The 15,174-nt window shown below is 34.4% G+C and overlaps 1 protein-coding gene across 1 annotated transcript in view; it reads left to right on the top strand.

Annotated features, from left to right (window-relative positions):
* The window catches only part of ADAM23 (ADAM metallopeptidase domain 23), a 236,395-nt gene that overhangs the window by 137,809 nt on the left and 83,412 nt on the right, over window positions 1-15,174 (top strand). The window contains exon 9 of the mRNA XM_074192744.1: window positions 6,975-7,040. Within this exon, the coding sequence (XP_074048845.1) occupies window positions 6,975-7,040 (66 nt within the window). The remainder of the gene's footprint in view (window positions 1-6,974; window positions 7,041-15,174) is intronic.

The following is a 15,174-nucleotide window of genomic DNA, read 5'->3' as shown; positions in this document are numbered from 1 at the left end:
TTTGTTTTGAGTGCTTTATATTCTAGACAAATGTTGCTTTTCTACAGGACATAATATTACAGTATCAGTTCCTTTCTTTGCACAGGCCTGTTTCTGGAAAGAACTTTCTTCCCAGGGCACCTAGGTGGTACACTGGATAGAGCAGTGACCCTGAAGGCAGGAGGACTTGAGTTCAAATCCTAACTCAGATACTTAATAATTACCTAGCTGTGTGATCTTGGGCAAGTCACTTAACCCCTTTGCCTTTGCCAAAAAAAAAAAAAGAATTCTCTCCTCCTCTACCTCTGAGTAGCCCTTGTTCCCTTCATATTTCATCACACTGGAGACTTTTCTAACAATCTCCGAAAGTTTGACCTTAATAAAGTCAAAACAGATTTAAGCTAACATATGTGTTTATTAAGTTATCTGTGTCTATTGTCATTCATGATTGGGAGCCAGTTAGAGATTTGGACTTAAAGTAAGATTTTGGGGGGAGCATATTTCAGAATTGGACAAAATTATTGATGGTGGGGGCGGCTAAGTGGCACAGTGGATAAAGTATTGGCCATGGAGTCAGGAGTACCTGGGCTCAAATCTGGTCTCAGACAGATGCTTAATAATTACCTAGCTGTGTGCCCTTGGGAAAGCCACTTAACCCCATTTGCCTTGCAAAAACCTAAAAAAAAATTATTGATGGCAGCCAATGAAATTACATATTCTTTCATAAAGCTACACAGCATATATTATAGTTTCCATTTCTGATTCAGGGTGTCTGCTTCATGTCAGACTGTCAGAGATTCCATTAAGTGGGGGGGGATATGATTCCTCCTGTCTCAGGACATCCTTGCCTTATCAGATGTTACAAACATCCATATATCATGAGAAATTTTTCTCTCTTTCCAGGGGTGTTTGTGCCAACCTTTGACTATTGATACAATGAAGGGGATTTATAGTTGTGATTAGAAATATTACCAGCAAACTTCTTGTTTTCTAAGGAGGAAATTGACATTTTCACACATAGAGCTGACAACTTTACATTCAGATTTATAAATATTATTCGTGGGAGAGAAGCAGACAAAAATTTATACTTTGTCATGTCCCTGAAGAGCTAGTGCCTATTCTAGATTTATTTTCTGTTTTCTTTATATTTTTTTGTGTTTACTTATATATACACATATTATACTCTTCTTCCTCCTACCTCTTCTCCAGTATAATGAAGCTCATTTAGGGTATAGAGCTGATTAATTTTTATTTTTGTTTCCCCAGCACCAAGGATAGTTCCTGGCACATAGATGTTTACTTACTTGCTTGAACACTTTTTTAAAAATAAGGTATCACTGGGAAGAAATCATAATAAAATAATGGGGAAAAACATGGATTATATTTATACCCAGTAAAGTCTTACCAGGAAAACACTAATAACTAGATACCTATTACTTTATTAATTGATGTACTACTACATATTTTCTTATCTTTATAAAATCTTTGAGAGTAATATTCATGTATCTTGAGAATGTCCTCAGTAATATGGAAACATACAGGCAGTCACAACGATTCTGTTCAGCAGACCAAATCTTTATTAAAGAATCCAAATTGCAGGTGACTCCAAAGGGAATGCAAAGACATGGTGGACCCAAGAAGGCATGCTCAAGAAGTGACACAAAATGATATATCTGGAAGCTTTGTATGACTGGAAAAGGAGATGGGCTAGTCATATGGTAAGGGCAGGGAATAACAGAAGGGTAGTTAAGCACTATGCTAGTCCCCATATACTATAAAAAGACCTAGAGAAAGACCTTTAATAATGCTAGGTGGACCCATTTTTGAAGATATATGGTAGAATATGAACAGGAAAAATATGATGGTCATAATGGTGATGGTAGTAGAAGTAGTAGAAATAGTTGTTAGTAACAGTAGTAGTAGTAGTAGTAGTAGTAGTAGTAGTAGTAGTAGTAGTAGTAGTAGTAATAGAAGTAGTAAGAGGAAAAGATGATGATGAAGAAGAATAGCAACGGTTAATATGTTACATGTGAAGAAACTGAGACTGTGAGGGATTAGGTGACTTTTCCAGGTTTCTGAGACAGGATTCAAACTTGAGCTTTCTTGACTCTAAGACCAACATTCTATGTATCATTTAGTTGGCTTGCTTGCACTCTGCGCTGATGGAGGACAGTGTAGGTACCCACACAAATGAGATCACAGATCTTGTGAATTACTAAATAACTGAAGCTTATTTTTGGTCGTCCTGTAATCTTAAACTATAATTATGAGACTATTTAGTAAATTACACAGTGAATACTGTGTTGCCAAGAACTAATTTCCCCATCTTATAGATTACATGGTAATTTAGTAGATAACTTATCAAGTAATTACAGTGAGAGTTGCCAATTTTAGATACTATTTAACTGAATTTAGTTGTTTAATTTATCAGTTCACCAGTGCTAGAAACTTAATTCAACCTCAGCCCTGATTTTCTTATGTGATAAGGAATAATACTATTCCCCCACCTATCTCTTAGTATTAGCTTTCGCCTCAAATGTCATAACAGAATGGTAAGCTTAGAAACTATGCATTCCAACTTCCCCCTTATTTTATATATGAGGAAACTGATAATGAATGTAAAAGACCTTTGTATACTACAGAATCCTATTTAGGAGAAAGATATTAGGCTTGTTAATGCTGAAATACAGTAGTTTTTTAATGTTGTTTGATTTTGTAATAGCATTTAACTCAAGAGAACAAGATGCAACTTTCAAACTCCACAAATCTATATTAAATTTATATAAGGTCCTTTGACAGGTGAGATCAGAGATACAGTTTGTTCAGCCATCTTTTGAGGAGCAATATCAAATGAGGCTCCTGCCTGTTGCTCAACTGAGGTGTCCATCATTACAATGAGACATGGCTGTATGTAAAGTCCAAATATAAAAGGAATTCCCTTTCAGTATCCAGATTCTCCACATTCACACATTTTTTAGCTAAATTAGGAAAAAGAAGAACAACAGCAAAGGGATTGGAATGAGCATTGATAATTGGCAGAAGAGAAAAGATAATGTTGGTTATTATTTCCTTTCTATTTTTTTTCAAGGAGAATAATCTTTGGACAGAAGAAAAAATGACTATTAAGGAGTTGATAGTCAGTATATTAGCAAGAGTTTACCTAAGTGCTCTACTCCATAGACCACTTAGTCTCCCATTCACTTTTGATTTTCTTGCAGTTTGGGTTCCTCAGACTCTAAACATGTATATTTTACAGAATTATTTTTGAAAATCTGTTGCTTGTTCTTTGGCTGGGATAAAATAAATCCTAGAAGACTAAAAGAACTGAAAGGTTTGGCAAGCCACTATCAGCAATCTCTGAAAGACTGTGAGCAACAAGGGAGATAACACAGGTTTGAAGAATCCCTGAAAGCAATTTTTTAAATACTGTGGACCAGACTCTAGGTTAATTGCTGGGAATACAAATATAAACAGAAAGACCTGCCTTCAAAGGAGCTTATGTTTTAATGGGGGAAAGACAATACATTAAAAAGAAGCAGAAACGGAGTAGGGGAATCAGACAGAGGGTTCCAGCATGGAGTAACAATAAAGTCCAGAGTGCAGCCTAGAGAGGAATGAGATATGGTTGGCCTGGGTCTCCTCATTAAGTAGAGGTTATGGGAGGAACTATCCAATCAGGAGAGACCACAGTGCTAGAAGCCTCCTATACTAGAGTGGAATGGGATTCCTTGAGGAGCAGTGGGTTCCTCTTCACCATTGATCTTCAAGGAAAAAAAAATTACATAACTGCATTACTACATCATAATGAAAGTTACAGAGGACATTCTTGTTTAGGTAGAAGACAGATCAGGTTGCTTTTGATGTTCCTTCCAGCTCAAAGATTCTATGATTCTGATCCATAGAACATGATGAAGAGTCCTGAAGGACATTCTTAATCGAAACTGGCAGAGCTGCTTAATATTTGAGAGAAGGAAAATTTGAAAAATGTGCAAGTATCCAGATTACAATAAATCATCATATGGTCTGTCTAGTTAGTCCTTCAGTTCATATCTTTTGGACAGGGGCTGCAGATAGGTAGTAAGCAGAGGCCAAAATTGAAGAGATCAAAATATTTATTTTATCTGAGGAATCACACATGACTTCAATAGTCTCTGCTTCTAAGTTTTATTTTCTTCTGATAATGAGAAAAAAATCAGGTGATTTGATGATAATGAAAAGATGCCTAGTGAGTGTAAATAACTCCAACAGTAGCATAAATAAGGTGAGATTTAAAATAAAGAGAAAGATAGGCCAGGTATAAAGACAAAGAAAGAGATGGCCCAAGTGCAGCACTACTACCCTCTAGATATTTTAAAAAGAAAACTGCCAGCCCATGGAGTATTTCCTCTATGAAGGCTTTATGGAAAGATATAGCATAAGAAACAGCCAGAATAAGATATAGGGGAATTCTGTTCTACACCAGGAAAGATTTAACCATACTGTTGTGATTTGGGTCCACTGAATATCATTGTTACATACATTAAGCCTGTCATACTAACTCTTAGTCATTCTTCTAAGCCTGTATTAAAGGTTTTATACTGTGACTATTCTATTATATCACTTTTGCAACTGCTTCAAAAGTTGGCATTTGCAAAAATGAACAGATATGCTACTAATCTTCCATAACTGTCCATCCCCATCAATCATTATACAATCAATTATCATGCATCTAGAGGCTCTGAAATCATTATTATTGATTCCTTGAGATATTATAGAGAAATAAAAGTACAAATTATGACTAAAAAAGCTTAGTTATGCATGTTGTTAAAGGGTCATATGATACTAATCCAAGTGAAAAAGTAGGCCTGGCGTTGTTTATTGCTCAGAAGTCATACAGGTATGGTTTATCATTTGTCAGAGCCATGGGATAGAAAGAGAAAACTATCCATAAATACTTGATTCTGAAAAGAAGAGATTTAATATGAATTGGGGTACAATGTAGCTGAAGTTAATGTCATCAAATGGACTATGTTTAGACTGCATTTAAGAATTTTTTGACTTCTGAAATTCCTTCCACTATTGTTGATTGAATTTCAGAAGACCTTAGAAAATTCAACTCAATGAAGGCAACTTTTATTAAGTGCCGGCAATTTGTAGGGCACCGTGCTGGCTAATGGGGATGGATGCAATGACAAAGCCACTTTTTTTTTTTGTTCTCAAGGTGTTTAATTTTACTTGGGAAGGATATAACATGCACAGATGATCATGTACAAAATAAATTTTTAATTTATTTTCCCTCAATTACTTATAAAAACATTTTTTAACATTTTTTGCTTTTTAAACAAGTTTTGACTTCTAAATTGTGTCCCTCTTTCCCTCCCTGCAATCTGATAGTTTATATATGTGCAGTCATGTAAAGCATTTCCATATTAATCATTTTGTGGAAGAAAACTCTAACAAAACAAAAAATTAGTTAAGTCACTCATAGTTGTTCTCCTTTGTTCACACCACTCACAAAAAAGTTCATGTAAATATTTCTGGGTTTTTCTAAAATCATCCTGCTTGTCATTTCTTATAGCACAATAATAATATTCTATTACAATCATATACCACAACTTGTTCAGCTATACAAAGTAATTTTAGAGGGGAGGAAGCACTTACCCCTTGTGGGGGTGGAGAAAAAAACCCAGCAAAGGCGTTATAGAAATGGGATTTGAGTTAATCCTTTGAGAGATTCAAGTGAAGATAGAACACCTGAAGACCAATGCAGAGTCCCTAGGTACAACTAGCTAACTATGGCTCTGTTTACATAGCTTTGACACCTGGAGAGCAGGTGTCTTCTCACAGTGGAAACCCTACCTTCCCCGATACCTAGTAATCCTCTACTAGCAATTGTCCCTGCTCTCTTACCCAGGCTGACTACAATCCTGGGGTCCAATTACCATGATGTCTGCATCCTATGATCATTTTCCCTCCTTATATTCTCCTAGGTCATAGACTATCAGGTATTGTCAGTTGAGTCACAAGGATATAGACAGGAGTCTCTGGAAGACAGGTCATTTATTTTCTGTCTGTACCTAGAGACAGCTGTACTTATCTAATTCTGCCTCTCCCTCAACCACATTTATTGGAAGCATAAGAATTAATAGCCTTTGCTCTGTAGCCCATAGGATAGCTTATAGAAAAGAAATGACAAGGTTGGCATAATGAATGAGCTTTATAATAATATGGCATAATAATAATAATGAGCCTTCCTTAAAGCCAAGAAAACTTGGGTTCTGATGTATGCTGGTTGTGTGTTTCTGCACACATTACTCAGTCTCTAAGTGTTCTAAGCAACTATTTCAAAATTTAAGTTTCAGAGAAGGTGCCAGCTTGGACAGGTAGATGAAATTTCCTCACCCATGAATTTTGTATTTGAAAGAAATCACAGGTCCTCCCCTTATCATACTATAGGTTAATTCCACAAATAAGTCTCCTAACATACATTTTAAAAACATAAAATTTTAGTAGGGGGAATATCTGACATTATCAATCTTATTTTCTTCTAAGTTCAGTTTGTTTTTGAAATTACAAAGCACTGATTTTTTTCTCCCTTTCACTTTTAGAAGGCAAAAAAAAATCAAACCTGTATAACAAATTTGCATAGTCAAGTACAACAAATTCCTATATTGACCATGTCCAAAAATATGTATCTCATTCTGCTTTATTTACTCCATCACTGTTAGTTCATCTTTGTTCTGATATAAAATATAGATGAAGAATACTACCCACCTCTTATTTTGTTTAGATTTATTTTCTATGCTAGACTGAATTCTAGCTTATCCTTCTAACAAAATAGCATGGAGAACCTCACTTCTTGACCTCATAGATAACTTTGCCCATATTCTTAATTGGGTCCTTCACCTTTGATGGAATATATAAATAAAGAATCTAAGATTCAGAGCAATCCCCCAATCTGCCAAAGTTGGAGATTTTTTTGTCTTGAGTTTTCTAATCTATTTGTCATTTGACAGGCACCGCGTGGAGTGTTTGAAGAAATGAAATACTTGGAGCTTATGATTGTCAATGATCATAAAATGGTAAGCAATGGCAGGATGCCATTCTTTGTGTTGAATTTAGCAATTAAAAAAAACAACCTTTCCAACTAATCTTTCTCTGTTGTTTGCTAAGAAGAAAGACTGTTCTTAAAAATCCTGTTTTTAGAGAGAACTTCAAAAACATGTAATTACCTTTAATATATATTTTATGGTATTTGGAAATGGGTTTTACAATACCTACACAGCTACACTTTTTTCTTGTGTGTTATAATCATGATCAAGAAGATTTATTCTTAACGAGCAGTATCTTATTACTTTTCAGTTTCACTCAATGTAATCTTTTCTTAGTCATGAGTTTATTTTTAGCTGTTGTCTTTTATTTTGGTTTTATTCCTTTCCTTTATTCAAATCTCAGTTTGTTATGTGCCCTTCTACACTCCACCCCTACCATGAATAGTAGAGACTTATAAACTTAGTTTTAAAAAAATAAAAATTTTGATAATTATATTTCATTGTAATTTATTTCCTTTGTTATCCTATTAATTTTATATTTTATAGGCTTCTCTAGACTACATGATCCAAATAAATTTAATAATTCTAGCCCTAGAAATTATTATAGCTTGTGATAGATAATTTGTGGAAGATAGTTGACCACTGGATAATAATTTCTTATTTTTAGTCATAGTAACTCATAGAACCACCAGCTATGCTGTGGAGGAGTTAAGAACTATATAGGTGAAGGAAGTACCACACAAGCAAATTTAAGAATTTTTTGAAGTATTGAACTGATCTGATAGGTTTGATTTCATCAGAGACAGATCCATACAGCAAAGGCAAAATATGTTCATAGTCATTTTTAAGGCTTTGCTCCATTATCTCTGACTAAAAAAAGTGAAAACCCAGTGGTACTCACATATCTGATATTGTATAAATTAATGTGAACTATATTTTAATTGAATGACATCCCAAGGAGGGTGACCCAGATATTTGGGCCTTAAGGACTTGGTGATGTTTAGTTTGGAACAAAGAGAATGCATGGAGGGATATATTTGTTTTCTTCAAGTATTTGAGAGTATTTATCTGGAAAAGGGAATGAACTTTTTTTCCTGCTTGGCCTCAAAGTGCAGTATTAGGAATATGGGTGGAAGTTGCACAGTCTAATTTAGGTAAAGGAAAGATAAGGGTTAGAGGGGTGGTTTAGATGATCTTTGAAGTCCCTTTAGGTTCTGAGATTTTTGTGAATCTGAGATGATCTTCATCTCTGAATCTGAATCAACCTAATAGTGGAATTATTCTTGTACTCAACCCACAGAGGAATTAAAACTGAACCCCCATTTTTTGAAGATGCAAATTTCACCAAAGCTTTCTTAGATTCCTTTCTATTCTAAAAGCCTATTGTAATTCTCTTGAGTGGTGGAGCACCATTTTAGTTTTAAGTGGAATTCCTTCCAAGATGCAGGTTTCAAAGAAAAGGTACAGTTTAGAATAAGTCTACATGATTGAGAAAGGTTGGCAATTTCTTTTTCTTTTTTTTTCTTTTTGCAAGGCAATGGGGTTAAATGACTTGCCCAAGGCCACTCAGCTAGGTAATTTCTAAGCGTCTGTGTCTGTATTTGAACTCATGTCCTCCTGACTCCAAAGCCTCCTGACTCTCTCCACTGTGCCACCTAGCTGCCCCAAGGTTGGCAATCTTCAAAGAGACAGAAATATTGGATTATTTTAGACAAATCTTTTCCCTAAAACACAAAATGCTTTTTTAAAATATGAATTATCTGTATTGGTCCACATGGACATTTTCTCTCTCCATTGCACAAATGTGACTCTGCTGAAATTATTTTGACTATTTCTTTAATATTTTAAAAAAAAATATATGTATATATATATATATATATATATATATATATATATATATATATATATATAACATCACTAGCCTTAATCACTTCTGAGACTTAGAACATTGTCAGTGGTTTGAGTTTTTCCTGATTTCCAAAACTTAGAACTACTATTGTTATGTCTTATTTTTAAAATAAAGAAAAATGATGATGAAAGCTTTTGCTTCTAGAGTAACTGCTAGTGAAGGAAGGGAGAAGGTACAATAAGGATTTATATGGCACCTACTATGTGCTATATAAATGTGACACAGTATGTGTCAGGTGCCTCATAGAATCTCATTTTATCTTGGTAACTTTGATATTATAAAAAAGTTTGAAGTAGCTTTTCTTAATATTTTTATGGAAGCATGAATTTTAATTTTTTCTTCTGAATGATTCAGACAGCATATTTTTTCACTTTTTAAAGGTCTTTTATTTACTGTACTTTTCTGGAAGTTATTCTAGATTCTTGCATAAAGAATCATTTTAGTCCATCGAAATATGAGTCCTACATCATTAGATCTTTGTGAGTCATTTTAATTATTTGCAGATTTATTTGCAAGCCATCTTTGAAAGGGGCACATAAAACTAAGTGTCTTGGGTTTTTTGTTTTTGTTTTGTGTGTGTGCGTGCATGTGTGCATGTGTGTGATTTAAAACTGTGACATAGAAAATGAACATTGGCAGTGTGCCTATTTTGTTAGGTAATAAGGATTAAAACAGGAAAAAAGGTCTAAGTATATTGCTGTAATTCAATGAGCAACTGCATTTTTTATAGGTCATTGGATCTAAAATTATAATCTTTTTGTTCTAAAAAAATGGCCTAGCTTCTACACACTCTAGTGGAGCAAAATTAACTGTTAGTTCAGAATAAACATTTTTTAGATTCAACATAAGCATTTTCTCTAAAGTCATATAGAAAATATAAACATTAATGTATATAATTAATGTATATATGCTATATTCAAGGGTCCCTGAGATTGCATTCTTAGTAAAAGGCTCATGGATTCAAAGTTGGAAAGGACATCAGAGACTTTATAATGTAGCTTTCATTTTATAGATGAAGTGAATGGTGCTTAGAGATGTTAAGGACTTGTCCAAGGTCACACATTGGACTTGGGATAGGAACCCAAGGCCTTTGCCTCCAGAATCTCCAGAGGCAGTGAGTGATCTTTCTACTCCTCCATTCTGCCTCCAGTAAACCAAGTGAATATTGAAGCATTTAATTTAAACATTAGGGAGTAAAGCTTAAATGGCGTAGTTAACTTTTGGTTTCCTGACAATTTGTTGGAGCTTTAATATTAGCATCAACCTTTAATCAATGAATCATAGAATGTTTGCATAGATTGAGATTCTTTTCAATAGCTCAGCCGATAGCATCTTTCATTGGTGTTTACTTATTTTTCTAAAAAGAAGATATTTCTAAAGAATGTTATTTCAGTTGAGAATAAAGACCAAAGGCAAATATGTAGTTTTAAATGCAAATTATATTTGAGTAATCAGTGGCTGTGAAAGCAACCCCCCCCACTCCCCTTAAGTTAGAAATGACCATTTTGCTTGTATACATAATTTAGACCTCCTACACACTAGAAAAGGAAGTTTTCCTATATTTGCATTTAAACTTGTTTTTTTATGTGGAGTAATATAATACTGGTTTTCTGAAAATTGTGAATATTTTGCTTTCGTGAATACCAGAGTTGCCTGTTGTGTTCCAATTAGGAAAGAAAAATTGCCCAATTTTGATGAAAGCTTCTTAGTACTTGGCCAACAGAAACTAATTTCTAAACTTATTTGGCCTTGAAAGTAGCTCACCAGGGTTTTATTGTAACATTTCAGCTAAAAATAAATACCCAGAATCCCTAGTCCAAGAGGAAATTGGTTGAGATATTCTAAAGTGAATAAAGAGCCCAAAGTTATACCTGTAGCCTACTTAATTATAGAGCAGCACTGGCAAATTTGTGGTATAAATTCCAAAAGAATTTCTATTTAAACTTCTTTTCATTTTCTTTATTCTTAAAATATTGTTAGATTATTCAGAATTCTTAACCAGGCCCTAAAGCAAGCTTCGTACTCTGTGTGTGTGTTTGTGTGTGTGTTTGTGTGTGTTGTTTGTGTGTGTGTGATGGACTCTTGACTCTTGTCAGTCTGATGAAGCAATGGATCCCTTGTTTTTAAATGTATAAAGGAAAATACGCAGGATTACAAAGGAAACCACATATATTGAAATACATCTCTCTGTTTCTGCTTCTGACTCTAACCAAGTTCCACACCCCAGGTGAAGAGACTTCTTTAAAGTCTCATCTTTGCTTAGGAATCTCAGGAGGGTACTTGAAAAGTCTTTGAAAAGCTTTTCCTTCCACTTGTAGGAAGCATCCTATTTGCAACTTGACAGACAAGATTTACTCAACTTCAGATAAGAGCTTAATTCAAAGGTTCAAAAAAATGAAAATATGAGTAATGAAATCTCCCTTCAATAAAGGTTAAGAAAAGGGGTATAATTATTTCATTTTACATGCTTTTTCAGGGTTGTTAGCTATCATCAGAATAGAAGAGATTGATTTTGAATGTTAAAAAGCATAAAAATGTGGTAGTTTTTCAAAAAAGCATTTTTTATGTGCTTAGCACCATGTTAATTATTGGGAATACAATGAAAGGAAAAAAAAAAGAAGTCCTTTCCCTCAAGAAATGATCTCTGGATCATTTATTCAGAAATGGAAAAAGCCTTAGTTTTGATCTCTGACGAGCCCTCTCATCATGAAGAAACTGAAACTCCTTAGACCTGGATCACAAAATTAGCAAGCCCTAGAGATAGAGTATGAACCCAGGTCCTTTGTCTCTGGGGGGCCAGTGGGCTTTCCATTGTACCATGTGACCTCCCAAAAAACAGATTTGGGGACATTTTATTGTAAGAATCAATTATTTCTTTTTTTTTTTATTTTTATTTTTTTAGATTTTTCAAGGCAATGGAGCTAAGTGGCTTGCCCAAGGCCACACAGCTAGGTAATTATTAAGTGTCTGAGGCCAGAATTGAACTCAGGTACTCCTGACTCCAAGGCCAGTGCTCTATCCACTGCGGCACCTAGCCGCCCCAGAATCAATTATTTCTTAATGGAAAAGTAGCAGTGTTATACCAGCGGAGGTGCTTAATTTTTTCCTTCATGTTTTCTCTTTCAAAAACTCAAATCTTAAGAATGACTCAAAATTAAAAGTAAACTCTGAATTCTGGCCATGAATAGAAGCTTAGAGAGATAGATATTAGCTGGAATTTTATATAAAGAACTCTTCTAAGCAATCTAAAATGCCCAAATATTTCAAATAGTGTCTGTTTAGTTAAATATAAACTGATTTAAAACTGCTCAGAAAATAATTGGTCATTTATTTAATATGCAATTTTGTATGCTATTTCACAGTGGGCTTATTATATGTGTGTATAACTATACACACACACATAAGTCTAATTCATTATTAATTATTCATTTCTATTGAACTCCATTGTAACAAGAAGTAAAGCCAAATTTTTGTATTGAGATACATAAAAATGTAACATTGAATAATATTAACAATTATGTTATCTCTAGAACCAACAATTACCACAGTATTATGGCCAGAATATTATTACTGATTCCATGTACCAAAACAATTTACTTTTTAATATCTGCAGTATGCTTGGTGTTAAAACAAATACATAAAATGTTTTTTTCAAGGAGACCACACATTCAAGAGAATGAGAAGGAAATGATTTTAAAATAAGGTTTATTAAGTATGTACAGGGCTGTTGGTTTGTTTTTGGAAAGATAGTTTTTTTTGCTTTTCATCTCCACAGGAGTCAAGATGACCTCTAAAAAAGAGATAATTTTGGAATCATATCTGTGAAATGCTTAATGAATATTGGCATATAACGGAAAACACAGATATGAGAATTTTGAAAGAATTGTAAGGAAATCAAGAAGATCTAAGATGAGGATTGGGAAAAGGCCATTGGATTTCTTGACTAGGATGTCATTGTGATTTTAAGGCAGCATTTCATTTGAGTGGTAGGAACGGAAGACTGGTTTCAGATGGTTAAGGAAAGAATAGGTAGTGAGGATGAAGTGGTAGTAAGGCATTGAATGTAGATAATTCTTTTAAGAAAATAAACAGTGAAGGGGAATAGAGAGAAAATGGTGGCTTGGGAGTTTTGATAGGATTGGAGAGGAATGGGAGAAAGTACTGACTCTGAAGTTGGATAATCTAGGTTTAAATTCTCCCTTTGATGTTTCTTGGCAAATCACTTTCTCTTTTGTGCCTCAGTTTCCTTATCTATAAAATAAGGGGTTAGAACTAGATGGCCTGTAAGGCCCCACATGGGTCTAGATCTATGATCTTACATGCTTTGGAGCTGATAGAAAGGGAATGACTAATTGTCAGGTTCTAGTTTTTTAGGCTGCATTTTACAAATGCATTTGCATGCATTTATTGTAGCAAGGACCGTCTGAAGACTGCAATTTGGTATTAATTAGATAATTTGATAATAACCTCAATTAATCAATATTTTTTATGTACCAGGTACTATGGTAATCCTGGAGATACAAAGAAAGACAAAAATAGGCCCTGCCCTCAAGGAGCTCCTATTCTAAAGGGGGGAGACAACATGCAAATAACATGATGCATATAAGATATATGCCAAGTAGATAGTATAAAATTAGAAGAAAAGTTACTTGCAATTGTGGGAACATGAAAGATCTTCTGGAGAAAGTGAGATGGCTCTTGCAGGAAGCCAGAGGACTAAAAAACCTAAATGAAAATGTAGAACATTCTAAACATGGGAAATGACCAGCATAAAAGCACAGGACAGTAGATGCTTTGTTAAGTGTGATGAAAATTCTGTGTATGTATAAGGGCAGCTAGGTGGTGCAGTGGATAGAGCACTGACCTTGGAGGAGAGATGGGAAGCTGAGGAGAATGATAATTTGAATCCAGCCTCAGCTGGACCCTTACTAGCTTGTGACCTTGGGCAAGTCACTTAACCCTGACTGCCTTGTATCCAGGGACATCTCCAGTCGTCCTGATTCACATCTGACCACTGGACCCAAATGACTCTGGAGGAGAAAAATGAGATTGTGGCTTAACACAGCCCCCCTTCACTCAAATCCAATCCTTGTGCTTATCATGGCATCACCTTTCTGATGTCATGGTCTTCTTCTAGAATCATCATCAGGTTTGTATAAACAAAGAAAAGTAAAGGAAAAGTTTGAGAAATTGTTAAGAGCACAAGACTTGTTTTTGAAACTAGTACTTTTTATTTACATTTGTAAAGGTAACCAGGTGAGAGAAAAGTGAGCCATCTCTTCCTTGACTAAAACATACTAATCATCCTACATTCTCATCTACATTCATGCAGTCATGGTGATATCAAATTGCCTTTGATTAAATGTGAATGGGGGCTACCATGAAAAGATTAATTTAAAAATAAATTATCTAGTTTTGTGTGCATTGTATTTGTTTCCTTTCTGAAATAAAGAAGGAAGGAAGGAAAAAAACAAAAGAAAGGAAGGAAAGAAAGAAAGAAAAGTTCTCAACTTCCAGTAGAGGGCAGAGTCTTCCTATATCAGAATTCTATGTTTTTTAAGGAATTCTAAATTTGAGCTCTGTTAATGATGGTTAAATTAAGTACCTTGCTTTTGAGATCTCACAAGATATTGTTTTATTTTTCTTTTATGTTAATCATTTCAGTTTTTCCAATAAAACATTGTTTTTCGCTAAATTATCCTGTTTATTTTGTCACTTAACATTTTCTATATCATGATCATCTTTAATGTAATGTTAACAAAATAAATGTGCCTATCTTTAGCCTTACTCCAAAATTATTGTCAAATGTATTCTATATCTGAATCCATAGTACTATCCCCAAAGCATATGATAACAATAATAGCTAATATCTATATGTTTTCAGCTTAGCCAAGTACTTTAGTTTTATTATCTTATTTGATTCTAACAACATCTCTTTGTGAGGTAAGTACTGTTGATATGCCCATTTTACAGATTGAAATGTTACTGAGAAAGATTAAGTAACTTGTCTAGGGTCACACAACTAGCAAAAGATTTGAACTTAGGTCTTCCTGAGTCCAAATCTCACATTCTACTCACTGTGCCACCTAGCTGCTACAATAGCAATTCAAAGAGAGCCACTTTACATACATTTTCTCGTTTGAAGTTCACTCTAACTCTGTGAAGCAGGAACTCTAAGTTTTGTTATTCCCATTTTACAGATGGGGAAACTGAGGCTCATAGCAATTAAATGATTTGCCTTGGTCACATAGTATC

Source organism: Macrotis lagotis, chromosome 6 (assembly GCF_037893015.1).
Source record: "Macrotis lagotis isolate mMagLag1 chromosome 6, bilby.v1.9.chrom.fasta, whole genome shotgun sequence".
Lineage (NCBI taxonomy): Eukaryota > Metazoa > Chordata > Mammalia > Peramelemorphia > Peramelidae > Macrotis > Macrotis lagotis.
The sequence above is the reverse complement of the archived record's forward strand: the minus strand, read 5'-3'. Positions and strand labels throughout refer to the sequence as shown.